This window comes from Anas platyrhynchos, chromosome 1 (assembly GCF_047663525.1).
Source record: "Anas platyrhynchos isolate ZD024472 breed Pekin duck chromosome 1, IASCAAS_PekinDuck_T2T, whole genome shotgun sequence".
In the NCBI taxonomy this organism is placed as follows: domain Eukaryota; kingdom Metazoa; phylum Chordata; class Aves; order Anseriformes; family Anatidae; genus Anas; species Anas platyrhynchos.
The window spans coordinates 201,089,565-201,105,956 of NC_092587.1; the positions used below are offsets into that span (position 1 = coordinate 201,089,565).

At 46.3% G+C, this 16,392-nt stretch overlaps 1 protein-coding gene across 3 annotated transcripts in view; it reads right to left on the reverse strand.

The window, feature by feature from the left end:
• Window positions 1-413: 413 nt before the first annotated feature.
• The window catches only part of RAB30 (RAB30, member RAS oncogene family), a 41,681-nt gene continuing 25,702 nt past the window's right edge, over window positions 414-16,392 (reverse strand). Inside the window, exons 1-5 of one of the 3 annotated variants that reach the window (XM_021276696.4) lie at window positions 12,500-12,642; window positions 9,028-9,128; window positions 7,468-7,551; window positions 3,604-3,787; window positions 414-1,519 (exon numbers count right to left, since the gene is read on the reverse strand). In XM_021276696.4, the coding sequence (XP_021132371.1) occupies window positions 1,269-1,519; window positions 3,604-3,787; window positions 7,468-7,551; window positions 9,028-9,120 (612 nt within the window). In that variant the 5' untranslated portion in view covers window positions 9,121-9,128; window positions 12,500-12,642 and the 3' untranslated portion in view covers window positions 414-1,268. Of the gene's footprint in view, window positions 1,520-3,603; window positions 3,788-7,467; window positions 7,552-9,027; window positions 9,312-12,499; window positions 12,643-16,392 lie in introns of those variants that run through there. The other 2 variants (XM_027467000.3, XM_005026065.6) reach the window with 2 other exon arrangements.

The following is a 16,392-nucleotide window of genomic DNA, read 5'->3' on the forward strand; positions in this document are numbered from 1 at the left end:
AACCTACTCAAGCAGAGAGGAGAGAGGCCAAGAAGATACCTTCAAGAGCTCCTCAGAGAACAGTTCCATAAGGTGATTGCTGGATGGGTCAGACACAAAATGATGCCACCTGCAACCTGCTGCTATTTCCACTTCACGTAAGGAAAAAAAAAAAAAAAAAAAAAAGAAAAACTTCTGCAAAATTGTATGCCTGCCTTTCAACAGGAACTGTATCTACAAGCTTTATTTTTATCCCAGACATATTGCAGGCTGCCACTTCAAACTGTGCTCTCTTTGAACCCTTATGCACAATCAGTGCACACAAAAGATTTTGGTCGTGCCAGGTGCATTTTTTCAATTCCACCAATAACTTTTCCCAAGGTTAATTTTTCACTTTAGGACAATACTAATTAGAAGTGGGACAGTTCATTTTCTTATTTATTTATTTTATTTCTGGGAAGTCCTTTCATCCTGTGTTGGATATCAAAGAAGCACAGTCCTTTCTCACTATGTTCAAGCCTAGAAAAAGAGGTAATGGGATTTTAATGAACAGTGCTTATTAGCGTTCTTTTCCTAATCAAAGTTACACATTCAGAGGACAGCAATGTAGTAAGACTACGCTTGGTCTATGGAATATTTGCTGAACTGCTAGCACCAAAGGAAGCAATGGAGCTGTAGCCTTGTCTTCTCAAATCCTTGTCTGAAAATGTTGACATATAACTTCTCTTTTTTTTTTTTTTTAATTCCATGTTTATGAAAGTGCCTATAGATGAGAGACGTAACACTATTTCAAACACCAGTCCTCCATGAAGACACGTGGGCAGACACTATGTACACGTCCTAAGAATTCACTTGGCTGGCAGTCTAGATGATTGCCAGTGTAGTCCAGGTTCAGTACTCATTGTTGTGTTGTTTTTTTTCTTTTACAAAGGACCAAACACATTGTTCTGTAAGAGAGATCTTAAACTCTTCAGTGTCTTCTCCAAGAGAGGTTGATCTCATCACCTGCAGAAGGAAATGCTCACATTCTGCATTACACGAACCACTTGTCCAACTCTCCTTTTTCCTTTCCCACTCCAGAAACTGCAAGAAAAAATTAAATTTAAACCATGTTAAATTCTGCTACGTTGCCATGCAGCTGGAGCTGTCAGCCTGCCATGCTTCTAGGTCTGCAACCTGACTCAGGGGAAGTCAGATGGGTCAAAGTGGCAGGAATTCCCTCCGAGGAGATAAATCCCGGCAAAAAATCCTGTGGGCCCATGGCGGATGGAGAATCACATGCCAGCTCTTTAATTAAAATTACAGCAAGTCAAATAGCTGATACTTTTCCCCTCTCCTGGTAAGGGGGATGAGACATTGTTCACAAGGGTGTTCTGCCGTGCCTCGCTGATCAGCCGGCAGGCTAAGTCCAGGAAGAGTTTTTCCACATTATCCGATTCTTTCGCTGAGGTTTCCAGATAGTACATGTCCTGTGCTTCGGAGAACTCTGCAGCTCTTTGCTGGGAGACTTCCCTCTTATCGGCTAAATCAATCTTATTACCTGCATTGAGGGAAAATTGTAGAAAGGGAATTAATTTGACTTCCAAAACAAAAGAAACAGAAGTTGATACAGGACGAAGGAGAGTTTGGTGCTGTACGTATGCATGGGTAGGGCTTTCGATGTGAAACTCAGTGCTTGCTCTCCCCTCCAAATAATGGATTCTCTGATACACAGGCCACGTTCATTTAATATCAGCTCACTTAACGGAACATGCCCTGTGAACATCCAAGTCCGTCAGCTTTAATTTAGTACCAGTGCATCTGTTTGCTGCTATCAACTGACATTAAAGAATTTCCATTTTAATACCTATTGAAAATTCTCCTGCTCTGGCTCTGAGGAGCACTTAAAATGTCAATTATAGCACGTGAGACACTAAGTGTGATATTTCTCATGTCGTTACAAGCTTTAAAGGCAGTCTGGTGCAGAAGGCTGCTTTCCTATCTTAATTAAATATCCCTGCGACTGATTTGGCTGCTGAGGCTGAAGCACAGACGGGCTCGGGGGCACTCACAGAGCGAGGTGGGGCAAGGAACCAGCCCCCTCCTTCAGAGAGCTCATTTTAGCAGGGAGTTGATTAATGCCTCCAGCAACCATCTGATATGATTACAGCCTATTACAGGCCACTTCACTTCAAACGTGATGTCTTTGCCATAAATTAATCTTACAAAGAAGGTAACAGAGCAGGGCCTGTGATAACAAGGGGCTGTGTCCAGGGACTCATCAGGTTCAGGAGGAAATCCCTCCTGGCCTTGTGTCTGGAGCTGGTGTGAGAACCATCAGGAGAAGACTGCACTAGCAAGCCATTTCCCATAGCCCTTCTTTCATCCAATATTCCCCTTCTTTCCTGATGAAGCAATTTCTTGGACCCACTGTATACACTGCAGTTACTCTTTCTAAAAAAATTCTCACTCAACGTAAGTAAGCACTTTATAGGTGTTACCATGATTAAAGTGTGTGCTGTGGAAGTTATTTATATTTTATGCTGTAGATGCTAATAATTAACTTAATGTTCCCTAAAAAATCTTATGTACATTTGTTAGTCATTTATTATGTATTTCTGAGCCATTTGTACATGTGCCATACTCTTCTTCTGGAGTGTAGTGAGTTTCTTGTATGGCAGCTCCTTAAAACCCAAGACTCACCTGCAATACCACTGGGGCATGTAAAGCTCAAAAGACCTTTAAAGACACCTTAAACATGTTTTGTAATCCTCTAGATTTTTCTTTTAAACAGCAAACTGTTAAAGGAAATAATGACACTGCAATAGGAAACTTTCCAGCTTTCCCCAACTTATTTTTCTGTTGTTCCTTGTATATTCTTGGGCCTTTAAAAGCCAAGTCCTGACTATCAGATACTGAGAGCAGAGCACACAGAAGCACGGGTAAGCAAAATAACCTTCACCTCGCATATAGCAGACAGATGGCCTGGGGTCTGTTTTAGCTTGAGTTGAAGCTGCTAGATTAACATGGCATTCAGTATTTATTTTTAGGTATCCTAAAATCCAGGCAAAAATAACCAGTTTTCCAGCTCTGTCTTACCCATGAATGCTAAGATCCACAGAGCCATTGCATCCTGGTCTGCTTCCCACATCTTGTCCCACTTAAGCCGAGACTCCAGGTGTCCACAGCTATGGGGTGCATCAACCCACAGCCATCACCAGCTTGAGCAGATCCTCATATATTTGTGAAGATCTGAGCTGGGAGTCACAAGGGATAAGTCTGCATTCTTAGCTCTGCCATGATCAGTGCTTCAGTCCCCTATGGGACCAGCCCAAGGGAAGTATCCACCTCTGCACTCAACAGCCTTAAGGCTTGAGATGGGACCAGATTTGAGAAGCAGCTAGGGTGCCCTGAACATCTCAATCAGCACGGTGGGGTTGTCTGCAGGAGGAATGGTCCAAGCGGGTGTGTTTAAGGCACCAGCTGCACCCACACACGGTTACAGCTCTGCTTTATTTGCACCAGTTTGAGCCTCCTGCACCTCCACGTCACACAGATACCGCTTCTTCCTCCCCCCAACACCTCCATCTGTCACCAAGTGCCCACCATCGCTGCACCACCCCGCCAGGGAGGCCCCTGACTTACCCACTAGCACAGTGATGACCTTATTGCTGGCGTACTGCTCGATTTCTCGCAGCCACTCGGGGAGGCATCGGAAGGACTCCTCGCAGGTGATGTCGTAGGTGAGTATCAAGGCGTTGGCGCTGCGGTAGTAACTCTGCGTTATGGACCGGAACCGCTCCTGTCCTGCTGTGTCCCAGATCTGCAGCTTTTGGCACAACGAGGGGGAGCAGGGAGAGGAGAAAAAAAATCATTTTAAGTTTTTTTTTGCTTTGGTAGAAGCACTGTTTTGACCTAAATGCCTCCAGGGTACAACCACTGCTGGGAAAACACTTAGCTCTTCTCCCCTTTGGCTTTCCATCCCCCAACATTTTTTGCTTGTTTGTTTCCATTTCTGCCTTTTCAAATTGAAATGCAAGGCACAAAGTCAGCTGGCATTGCTGCCGACTTCCCCAGCAAGCTGCAGGTCCATCAGTGTTCACGGGACTTGCAGCATCTCCCTTGGCCGGAGCTGCTGGCCTGGAATTACAGCACAGGCACCAGAGGCAGGAGGTCTCCTCTCTCCTCCTTGCCCTGCAGTCCAACCCACAGCAAGGTCTGTCCCAGAAGGAATAAGGAAGCCCCTCCTGTAGCTCCCAAGGTTAGTTAGTTATCCCGAGATGAAGCACTGAAGGGTGGAAACCACAGGAGTGGACAAAGCTCAGGTTTGCAGCTGGAGGCTCATCCAAGGACTCCGACACGTTTCCTCTGCAAAACTTCAGACATCCCGCCCAGCTGCTTGCCGCCTTCCTTCCTGATGTGTAGAAGTGGCTGGCAGGTCCCTAACTATAGCTAAGAGGTCATGAGCTTAACCGCTGTTTGGCAAACTCCCTGGGTCCAGAAAAAACAACATTCATTTCCCAATATGAAACAAACACGTACCGTTTTTGTAACAACCATCTGACAGCTTTTGGTGGCTCATCAAAACCACAACTTTTCAAAAAGCAGGCAAAGAAAAGCATCCAAAAAGAAAATATTTCAGCATAGAAGAGCATTTCTCTGCTTCAGCTTTTATTTTTTAAGCACCCCTCCCTGGAACTTAGTATGCGAAAGGCTGATTTCTAGCCAGAATCCTGTGTACTTTGGGAAGAACAAGTTAAAAGTATTTGAAATTTTTTCCGTATTTACAGCTACCCATAACAGAGCAAGCCTTGTTCTTGCCCAGTTCCAATGTCAAACTATGTCAGCTACTCATCATAAATATGTGAGATTGAAACAAGAGCCCCCATTAGCAGCTTTCAGATGTGGGGTATGATTCTGAAAAAGTACATTTTTGCAGAGGAAGGAATTTGCTGCTGGCTCACAGCTCCTGGCACCTTTGAGCTTAATTTCTCAGCATAGCTGTGTTTAAATAGCTGAATATGGCACCTGCAGTTAAGGGCCACACGAAACCATGTGTGACATTACTTGCATACAAAATTTAGATAACAAACGAGTTCTGTTCAAAACAAACCAGCCTACAAACTTCAGTGGATAGAAAAATTACAGATAATTTTGCTGCTGTTGTTGTGCAGCTATTTCCCAGGAAAAATATATACAGCTTTGTCTAGTGGCTAACTCTAGTTTGCATTTCATTTATTGAAAAGATCTCTGGCAGATTAAAACTTGATGTGACCATGCTTTTCCACCGCTTTAATGTAAGGGACTTTGAAATCAAACAGGGGAGAGGGTTTGTTGCTGGCCAGGCCTGTGACTCTACCTGCAGAAAACAGTTACCTGGATGTTAATTTTCTAGGAGCCAGATGATACTTTCCTCTCCCCCAGCATTTTCAGGTATGTTTAGCTTTCTGCACATGGACATTTCCACCAAGTGTAGTAAGAGTACAGGTACATGCAGCAGAGCCTTGTGTTTGTAGCAGTGAGGATGCTTATCTTTGACTGGCACTATAATTACTATCGAATGTGTGTAGCCTCTCAGTACATACATTGCACATATTTTTGGTTTTGTTAGAAATGATCACACACATATATATAAATAAAATAAAATGCAAAGGGCTGTCTCAGTTTATCTGCCAGCGAGTCTTAGTAGCCACTCATATCTGAAATGGCTTGCACAGAACTCTCATGCTAGCAAGGCTCTCTCCTCTGACTTTCAAATGCAATTTTAAAGCTAGAAAGTATTTTTCCCAGAAATTCATTCACACACACACACACATGTATTTTTTAAATCTTAAAACCTCCTTGGTGAATGGCTCTGCTCTGACCCTGGATCCCAATGCCATACAGGAGATGCTGCCCGGCACTGCTTGGCACTGTTCCATGAGCTGGTGCCTTGTTTGACTGAGATGTCATTTTTTCCCCTCTCAGCTCTGAGTCATCCCTGCTTTTCCCACTTATTAAATGTTTACTCTCACTGGCGCTGCTTGCTCAGAAAGTTTCAGCTACAAGCTCAGTCTTTGCCTGCACCAGTGCAAGAGACAGAAAGGAATCATTTTGCCTTTCAGACTCTGTAAGACTTGTTCAAATACTAAAATGTGTCCTACTAAGCTTCTTCCCACACTGCTCTCATTGTGGCTCTCCAACTTACTCCAGTGGTGGGCATTGGAAGTGGGCTTTTAGGGCTGTCCTCCACCTGCTCAGGCTGCAAGGCCTTTTGGTCAAGGACCATCACTTGCCATAGCAAACGTACAGCTCTTCACACAGCAACTTGTGCAGCAGGGTGGCAGCCTCTTGATATGCTTTTAAAGTCTGATTTCCATCTGATTTTCTACTCAAAAAGCCTCTGCACTGAAACACAGGTGGAAAAAAAATACAGGGCTAAAAATCTGCGCAAGTCCACTGCTTCCATCCCATCACTTGCACACCCTTAAAAATGAGTCTCTGTTCACCCAGCCACTGTCACACTGCTGCCACTCTCCCACCTGCTCATCACTAGAGAAGATGAAGGCATCAAAAAAATGTTGTTTTTCACTTCAATGCCCATGGGTTTAATGCAGGAAAAACAATTCCAGGTGTCAGGGACCCTGTACACCTTGACATCAGAGGCTCCTTCTCTTCTCCCAACTCTCAAATGCCACAATAGCTCTGCTGAAAGCTCTGCTAATGACTTAAGTGGTGCCAGCCAACATCTCTGAGCACTAGAACTGAACCATGGATCCTGGGCCGTGTGTTATGGCCCAGACAAACTAGCTCCCTGCCAAGCAATCCCCAAGCTAGGGGACAAGGAGTTTCCCAGTGATGATTTGGTTGCAACCACCCTATCTTGGAAGCTGAAAGAGTCAATAGTGAGACACTGCCCAACACAGGTTGAGTAAAGCCCGTTGACCAAAGCACCAGCAAGCATAACATATATTCTTTCAGGTCTATAACTCAACAGAAGTGGGAAACAAGCCTTCATTCTGCAGAACCACACCATCCCAGGAACTGGCCATCTCAGGAGCAGGAGAAAACCTTTATCAGGCACATCCCAGTGGGAACTCAACAGATTCCATCTTACCAGCAGTGCATGGTAAATGGAGTAAATGGAAGCTGCATTGAAATGTTTCTTTGTGCTTTCTCAACCCCTGCCAGGCGCCATCTCTGTGCCTTCTGAGCAAGAACAGAGCTTTGCAAGATCTCACAGAACCACAGAATGGTTTGGGTTGGAAGGCACTTTAAAGATCACCTAATTACAAGCCCCTGCCATGGACAAGGACACCTCCCACCACACCAGGTTGCTCCAAGCCCCATCCAAGCTGGCCTTGAACACTTCCAGGGATGGGGCATCTCCCCTTTCCATGCTCCTGATGGTGCATTTTCGAAGACATGACAGGCAGCTCTGGACATTTCCAGCAGCAGGCATGCTGCAGCAAGAAACCCAAACTACAGTGCCACCGTATGAGTTTATACTGAAAACCATCAGGTTCCTACCTTTACTTTTTCACCATTTATCTCCACGGTTTTAATCATAAAGTCAACTCCAATCGTGGCACCTTGGCCTGGTGGGAAAAGCCCCTGAAAGAAAACACAGTTTTGTTAAACAAGTTGTGTAGCAAGGAAAACTTCCCTCTGGGTGCCCATCCTTACTTTTTCCCATCCCTACTCCTCCCTTGCTCTCTAGACAGGAGAACACCTCTAAAGGAATTGCACTGAAAGACATGCCCACTTCCTTCACCACACAAAGCAGGGGGGACAGAGTCCAGGGCAGGCTCTGCACACTGATCCGTCTCCACAGCATCCATCAGAAGAAGCCACAAAATCCACTACCATCTCCTTGTTATGAGAAAAGGAAAACGTATGAAGTGAAAACGGAGAGAGGAAAAACCCTTCTGCTTCTGTGCACTCAGAAGAGGCAGGGGAAAGGCAGGTTGGGTCCCTCTGACCCAATTCTCCATCGCCTTGAAAGAGATGAGAGCCCTCCCTCTGCCCTCTGCCACAGTGAGGAAAGGGATCCCCAGGGCACCTCCAGCAGCTCCTGAGTGGCCAGATCCTGCCCTGGCAGGCAGTGCTCGATTTTGAGAAAGGAGCAACAGCCAACTGAACGAAAACAAGCAGAGCTTTCTGATTTCTGGTGTCCCAGCCTGCAAAGCCGTGTTTTTTTTCGGGCACATCCATCCCCTGTAGCAGCAGCAGCTTTGCCAAAGCACAGGCAGCAGTGGTGGCTGCAGACTTCGTGGTTAACCCTTTGGGACTAACCAGCTTCATTGCCAGCAGCTGGTACAGGCAGAGAGCATGTTTAACATCACTACAGTTTTAAAACTTAAACTGATGATTCCCAGTAGGGATTGCAACAACAGCAACAAAAGAAACGTAACTTGCATTTTATAGTACACCATGCAAACTCTTCTCTGAGCCCAAATCACAGGTGCCTAGTCCTCTTCCTGCTGTTCTGTTACACGGAAGAAGGGAAAACAGTCCTCAAACCTTTGGATTTGATTCATTTTCCCCAATCAGGCAGATATGGGCTCAGCTGGCCCCCACTGTTACTGCAAGCTTTTCAGGATCCACTGTACGTAAAGCCACAAACACAGGGAGCACAGAATTTTCCCAGGCAATGCAACATCTCATTTTGCTGCCAGAATCACACTCCACTGCTTCAAACCATCATTAAACGCCCCTGGTAACGTTTCAGGTGCAATCCCTGGCCTGATGTTTAACAGAAGACCCTGGGCTGACAGCCCAGGACCCGGATTATTTAATCATCTACTAATGGACAACACAAGAGAGAGCTCAGTACAGCAGCAGGCTGGTCCACCCTGGAGGGATGGGATGAGAGGTCCATAGGAAATGCAACAGGAGGTCCTAATAAACCAGAACCCCAGGAAAGCCACGCACAGCACTAGTTACTGATGCAGTGCTCATGCTGGTACTTCAGTACAGATGACACGGATGCTGCAAGCATGGATAATAAAAGCCTGTGGAGCGCGGGTGCTGGTGGAGACCACCGTGCTCCCACGCAATGCCCCACGTCTGGCAGGTGCCCGACCTTACCTGCGTGAAGCGTCGGACCAAGCAGGTCTTCCCCACACCAGCGTTGCCAATTAAAACAATTTTGAAGAGGAAATCATAATCTTCCATACTCATTTACGCAGCTGCAAGAGAGAGAGGAGGTGAGACAGCGCGAACCAAGGGCAGCAGTGGCCAAAGCTGAGTCTCCCACGCTGAACGTCCAGCTCTGCCACAGGACGGCTCTGATTTTTGACTCCCTCCCGCTAGAGAAATGTCCTTTCATTCCCACTGAACTTTATTCCTCCAACTATCAGCACAAAGGTCTTCCCAGCACGCGTGTGGCTCCCCAGATAAGGGACAAGAGCCCCTCCCACCCCGCCCCAGTGGCAACACGCAGGCAGAGTCCACCTGGGCCAGCAACGTCAGCCACTGCACAGCCGCGACCAGTTTTTGGCTTTTGTGCCATCCCACAAGTCATCGATGCTGCATTTCAGCAGAGCAGGGATGGGGGAGGACACGGGTGTAGAACAAACAGGGCAAAAGCAGTGGTGTTTGCTGTAAAGAAAAGTTCATTTGCTACAATATTAGTAGGGAGTGGGGGTAACAGTTTGGCTGAAGTATGTTAACAGAGGGCTTTAAAAAAAAGAAGAAATAATACATACTGCTAATAATGTTGCAATTATGATTTTTTTTTTTTAATTTTGTGAGGATAGCTTGGTATAGAAATATCAAATGGGAAGAGAAAACAGGAGGTTCAGGGGAACCCAGCACACACACATCCTGTGCAACCCCCTTGCCAGGATGCACAGACTGGCTTTTTGGCAACGTGTCAGGACACAGGCAGCATTGCCTACATGGGGGAAGACCTGTCAGGCTTCCTTCAGCCCCATAAAGCACAGAGAAGGCCAAGCAGACCCATGCAGCTTGCTGCAGCTGGGCAAGGAGCGAGGGATGCACCTCCATCTCCACAGCACCCAAGGGTGCTGCAGGCACTGTGGCCAGAGGAGGGAGTTGTAGCCATCGAGACAGGCAGAAGAGATTCGGTCAGAGATTTGGGACAGACAGAAAACCCACAGTACTAAGGGACGTGGTTTTGTGATGGGACTCGGTAGGTCAGGTGGACAGTTGGACTTGATGATCTTGAAGGTCGTTTGCAACTGAGGTGATTCCATGATTCTGATTCTATGACAAGGGAGCAGAAGGGCAGTGTCCCAGAGTGGTTGTGTCCAAGAAAATACTGGTGTTAAAGACCTGTCCTCAGGACTGGTCTGGAGTAATGGCATAGGGCAGTAGAGAGACAGATCCATGAGCCATCAGTTGGGATATCTGAGCACGGTACCTAACCTACCAGCACATACAGATTATGGATGAGGAGACAGAGCCAAAGCTGGGAAGCACAGAAGATGGAGGGTGGTGAGGAAAAGGCAAAAATACGGGGAAAAATAGTATTAGGGAATTGCTATCCCCAGTCAAGCCCCAGATTGGTCACAGAGTTGGGTCAACCCAACAGAGCACACCAAAACAGCTCTCCAAGCACCACCAAGCACCTGATGGACCTGAAGGCAAAAGAGGGGTAACACTGATGCAACTGCTTGGTGTCTATGTGACCCTTGACCTCTCCAGGAGCCTAAAAAAAGGCTAACCTCACCAATCAGTGACTAATGACCTGCATCACGTTGGCAGGCGGTCAGAAGGGATGCAGCTGAGTCACTACAGGGATGCCTCATCGCTGAGCTGGAGATGCAGTCACCTGCATGGTGCCCCCACACAGCAGCAGCTGGAGCAGCTCTGAGGATGCTTCAACCTCGCAGGAGCAGGACCCTAAAAGAGCAGGCTTTAAAAATGCTCTGGTTTGTTTTCTGGGACTGTTATGCTGTGTGATAGCTTTGTAATTCCCATGCCTGGCTTTCCCTGGATGATAAAGACAGTCTTAAGAACATGCTGATGGTACTTATAATCAAGGCTAAATGTTAATGCACGGCTTCAAGCTTTCAGACAAGCCAACATGAAGAAAAATGTGATCATCTACTAAAAGCTATTTCAAGACTAACGAGACTTGCTCAGCACTAGATAATTATCCCTGGGATTCTTCAAATCCCAGAGGGCATTGCTTCCCTGGAGCAATTTCATTTATATTACTTGTACCCTAAACAATCCAACATTCAAATTTATCTTCTCAGGAAGCTTAAAAATAAACTTCCTCTGCAGATCTTTGAGCTCAGAAACACTAAATGGCTCAGACATACCCTAGAGTTATGTCTGATCCCCTTCATTAGGCTCCAAGACTAATCATATGTGATAACGACCCCAAACTGGAACTGAAAGAGAAGCCAGGGACATAAAGCAAACGGTGCAACGATGAGATGAAATGCCAGAGCTAAAGCAACATAAAAAGGGTACAGTGGAAGTGGGGGCATGGGACGGGAGGGGGGAAAGTAAAGGAGGGGTAATTTGGAGGGAGAGCAGGCAGCCGAAGCTGACCATTGCTGCCCTATCACCCCCAGCCACAAAAACTGCTGTTCCACCCTCGTGCATGCCCACAGCCGCAGACAGGCAGTCCCGAACAGAAAGGCATTGCATCAGTTACCGTTACGAAATCGCCTCCTTCGCAACTCAGCCTTTCGGCCAAGTGACCTTTCCTGCTGACTCAGCCTCCCGCAGCCCTCCCGCTCCCCGGGGAAGATGTGTCTCAACCTCTGCCCGCTCTCTGCGCTCCTGCTGGGAATGCGGGTCTCAGCAATACATCACACGTCACTTCTTTTTTTTTTTAAAGGATATTATTTTCTTCTTTTTTCTTTTTATTTTTCTCCCTTTTTTTCTTCTCTGTTTTTTTTTTTGTGCTTCTAGGCACGGGGCTCTGCCTTGCATCAGGACACTGTTTAGGGCGCTGGGGCCGCAGCTGCCTGTCCCACCCTTTGGCACAGACAAAACCCTGCAGCAAGGGCAGGGAACAGGATGCCCACCCATGCCTCAGCAACCCTTCACCACCAGAACATTTGTTTAAACCACCACTCTCATCAGAAACTGGGCCAGCTATGGCACAGAGACATGCTCTAGCTTGCAGCAGGACAGAAAACCAAGTTTCATGTTTTTTGTTTTTTTTTTTCTTTTTTTTTCCCGGAGGCAGTTTGTACATCTCGCACCCCAGCCAAGCCCCAGCTGCTTGTGCCTGCCATGTGCTGCTCCCACCACTCGCAGGTCAGGCACAGATCTCAAAATGAAGGAGTTTTGCAGGGTTTTATTTAACCGGGGTCACTGCTCTGCTCCATTTCAGCACTCAGCCCCTCACGTGGATTTCATAGGGCAGGAACAAGTGGCCAGGATGGATGACTCGAAGCTGGGTGACCACATATTTAATCCTAATTCAACCAAAAGGCTGTTGAGATCCCTCCGTAACGAAAGCGCACAGCAGGGATGGGTGCTTTCACCCCTCCTTCACCCTCTGCAAGCTCCCACAAGCAAGCTGACACGGAGACACCCAGAAAAGGACACGCAGAAGCCACGGGCTGCCTACCCTGTGCAGTGAGCACCGGTGAGATCCAGCAGTCCTTCCCCCTTCACCCAGAGCCCCAGTGAGAGAAACTCTCCTGTAAGCGTGCTCAGCAGGACTTGGCCTTCTGCTTTACCTTGCTGTGGGCTCTAAATGTGAAAGCACAGCTGATAGAGAAGGGAGATACACCCCCACCTGCTTCTGATCACCACATGCCACAAGGCAAGGAGCTTATCTGCAGCGAAGACATGCTTTACAGAACACAGTTTCCAGGCTTGATTTAATTTATTCCCCACATGATGTCCTCTCCCTGCATTTGTTCTGTTCACCTATTAGTTCTTCCTGATCCAATTCAGTTTACTTCACAGTGTTTACCATTGCCCTCTCTACCATCTGAAGTATTTTTCTTCTTTTTGCAGTGATTTTTCACCCATTACCTCGGATGGGCACAGAGGGTTCCTCATCTCTGAATGGCTTTGACCGTGGCGTGCTCAATCTCTTTGAGGAACAAATAAGCAGCAAAAACATGAGGCAGAGGTTTAAAAACTGTCTGGGAGATGCTAATGGCTTTAGAGTGATCAAGTTCTCCTTCAAATGAAATTCCTACCCTGCCTGTCCCACACCATTTTTTTACTGGTGAGTCTTTGTAGTCACTGCACAGAACACAAGTATGAATGAGGTTTTCAGTTGGTGAAGAAATCCCTGGCACTTTTCTCTCAACTCTTTTGCTTGAAGAAGAATTTTCACCTCTAGGCTTGACAAGAGCAGGTTCTAGGACAATGGTTTTGCCTAAGCTGTTTTGGCCCATGAAGCCAAAAGTGAAGTGGGAGACTTCAAAAGAGCAAGCCTGTCTTGGTCAGCCACAAGGTGTGCCAACCTCTGCCTGCAACCTCTCCCTGAAGATTACCAGATAACACGTCCTCAGGAAACACGAACAGCCTTCATCTGAAGTCAAAAATCTTTTATGTCTTAGAGAATGTTTCAACACCTTTGTTTTAGAAAAGCAAAACAGAAATAACTTCTTGTTTCTTCATCCCCACAACATTTCAGTCCCTTCTGAGTTGCAGAGGCTGGTGAGTCCGTGGAACCACGGTTCCAGCTCTGTAGGGCCAGGTGACAATCAGAGCAAGGAGCACATTGCAGAGCATGGCATCATCATCTCTCCCTACCACTTCCACTCGTGGATTTTCAGTTCCTACAGCCTGCAGGGGTGTCAGAGACATGGGTATGTTCAGCAGCGGTCAGGGGACCACTGTCTCCAAATCCGAGCAGGCTTAGTGCAGCCAGCTGATGCAGATCCACGCATGGTGTTTGGTCATGCATGGCTATCCACAGCCTACGGTTCAATCCCCACTGCAAGGGCTTCTCCCCGTTTAGGGATAAAGAGTGAAACTGAAGCACTATGTTAAGCCAGGCACTGCACTAATATGCATCCCAGCCTTATCCCACCTCACATCCTCACAACACACATTTACCGATTAGACACAGAGAAGAATCTGAAGCCTCTTCCACCTGCTGTATCTATCTAGTAGGCCAGGGTGGGTTTTGATGTATTTACACAACTCAAAGAAGAAAGATTTTCTGCTCTTCATCATCCAACAGCTATAAACAAAAATAAATTTACCTAAACAACTGAAGTTCAAACAGTAACTGTTTTGTATACAGATATTACATTGAAGGCACATGCCATATGACCCAGAAAATTCATCACTAAGGCTAAGATTTCAAGCAGAAAAATATTCCTTGCAGGCCAGAAAATTGCAGGGGACTCAGCTCTGGACATGCTACTGCATTACGTAAGGCAGGATAAAATATTTTCATTTCCAGAGCACCTGCCAACCCAAGCAGCATGTGCCTGCCAAGCATGAGCCCAGCTCATGCCCTTCTGAGAAGCAGCAGCCTGGACTTCCTCCCACCCCCTTGCCCAAGTTCCTCACTCCTTCTTTTCACAAGGTTTAATTTTTTTCCACCCAAACAGAAAGAATTAAGAGAGACTTCATCCCCATTAAAACCTGGATCAGCACAGCCCTACTCTATGCTCTCTCTGCAGAGGCAAAGCCACTTGCAGGTGGGATCCGTGCTCTCATTTAGGTAGGATATTAAAATTCCAGGGCCGTTTTTCCTAATTCTACAGAAAAAGATTTATCACTTACACATAGGGCTGCACGGTCTGGCATTTCTCATCTCCTCCCACCACACTTTCTGTTCCAGGGGAGCAGCATGCAGCTGCCTGCACACTGGCAACCCTAAAGGTGTCTCTTCATCAAGGCTAGTCCCTCGCAGGAAGGGAGAAGGTTTCAAATGCAGAAATGCCGTACTTTTAAGTGTGATTTCCCATGCAGAAACACAGATTAATTTAGTCCATGAGCCACCTACTACACCCAGCACGTCCAGGGTGCGTGGGGCTTACAGTGCACTCACACCGCCACTGACAAATTCAGGGTCAGTAAGTCCATCTCGCCCTTCCAGGAGACACTGAACTACTATAAAAGTAGTGCAGGGAAAATTGGGGGGTTGCTGCCCTGCATGCTGCACCCTTATCAGCATTGGCTGACATCTGCTAGTCATCCAGAAGTCTAGACAAATACTGGGGAGAAAAAAAAAAAATCGGCAAATTGCATCCAAGGCTTCCAGCTGGAAAAAGCAGCGTATTGTGAAAACCTCAGCCCTACACAAAGTTATTTGGACAGATTGCTGGCCTTAAGCCTCTGCTCAGGATATTTCTTTTGCAGAAACAAAGTGAGCTAAGTGGCACAGTAGCTAGTTCTTGCGTCTCACAGAGCCGTTTCTATACATAATAGAAAAGCTAAAGCTGAGGGGCTTGCATCAAGGACTGCACAGAGCACACAGGCTTTCCCCTACCTCTTTTGCCACCAGGTAAAATTTGGAGCTCAGGGAACTACTTCAGTCAGGTCATGGTTTATATGTTGCTTCTCCATAAGCCAGCAGGTAAATCCAGCACCAGTATCATTCATTCCCACATGCCCATTTCTAATGCTCTTCAGCACTGGGAATGGCCACAGAGGTGCAAGATACCACACACTGACAATAAGTTATATTCCATCAAATGTATTTGAGGACTGAACTGTTAATCAGTGATAATGTTACTCACATAGACAAACTCTCTAATTTCTGCATTACTTAGGAAATATCTCACATGCACATTACCTGAAAAAAATAACAAATAGAAAATCCATTTCTTTAGGACTGAAAAAAAAAAGTGCTGACGTGCACATCCACCATTCCAAAAACCAAGCTGTGTACTACACAGCAACACATTTTTGCATGGAAGAGATTAAAGAATCAACCATCACAGCAGACAGGCTGACTTCCAAGTGTGGAAAACTGCACTGCCAGAAATACAGCCAAAAACGCTGTTTTATCCACTCAAAAACAAGTCTTTTCCCAAACGAAAAAAAAATACAAAATGATTTTTATTTTTTCTAAGCTACAGCCAAGCATTAACTGAAATGTGCCTTGCATGGAAAAGCCAGAAAAGTTTTTTAAGTCCAGCCTACTGCAACTGGGAGCTGTATTTTAAGCAGATGCCCCCCACCACAGCTGAACCAGAGGGAGAAGCAGCAACACCAGCTACATGTGGCAACTCCAAAGGAGGAATGATTCATCTTTGATGCCGAAGAAAAGTTTGTGTGTGTCAACTGGGTAAAATGCAAAGAAGTCTCATGATGTGTGAGTTCGCGGGGTTGGCATGGTTTCAGTGATGTCGCGGTTGTACGTGGAGATATCTTGGCGCTGGGTGACAGGGTTCTGATAAACATTTGCTAGATTAGACTGACACCACCATTTTTGATAAGATAAGGGAAAAGCTATCATAAATATAGGATTTGGATATTTACCAGAACATCATGACTCATATGAGGTTTCAAATGCGGAAGTAGCATAGCTGTATGTCATTA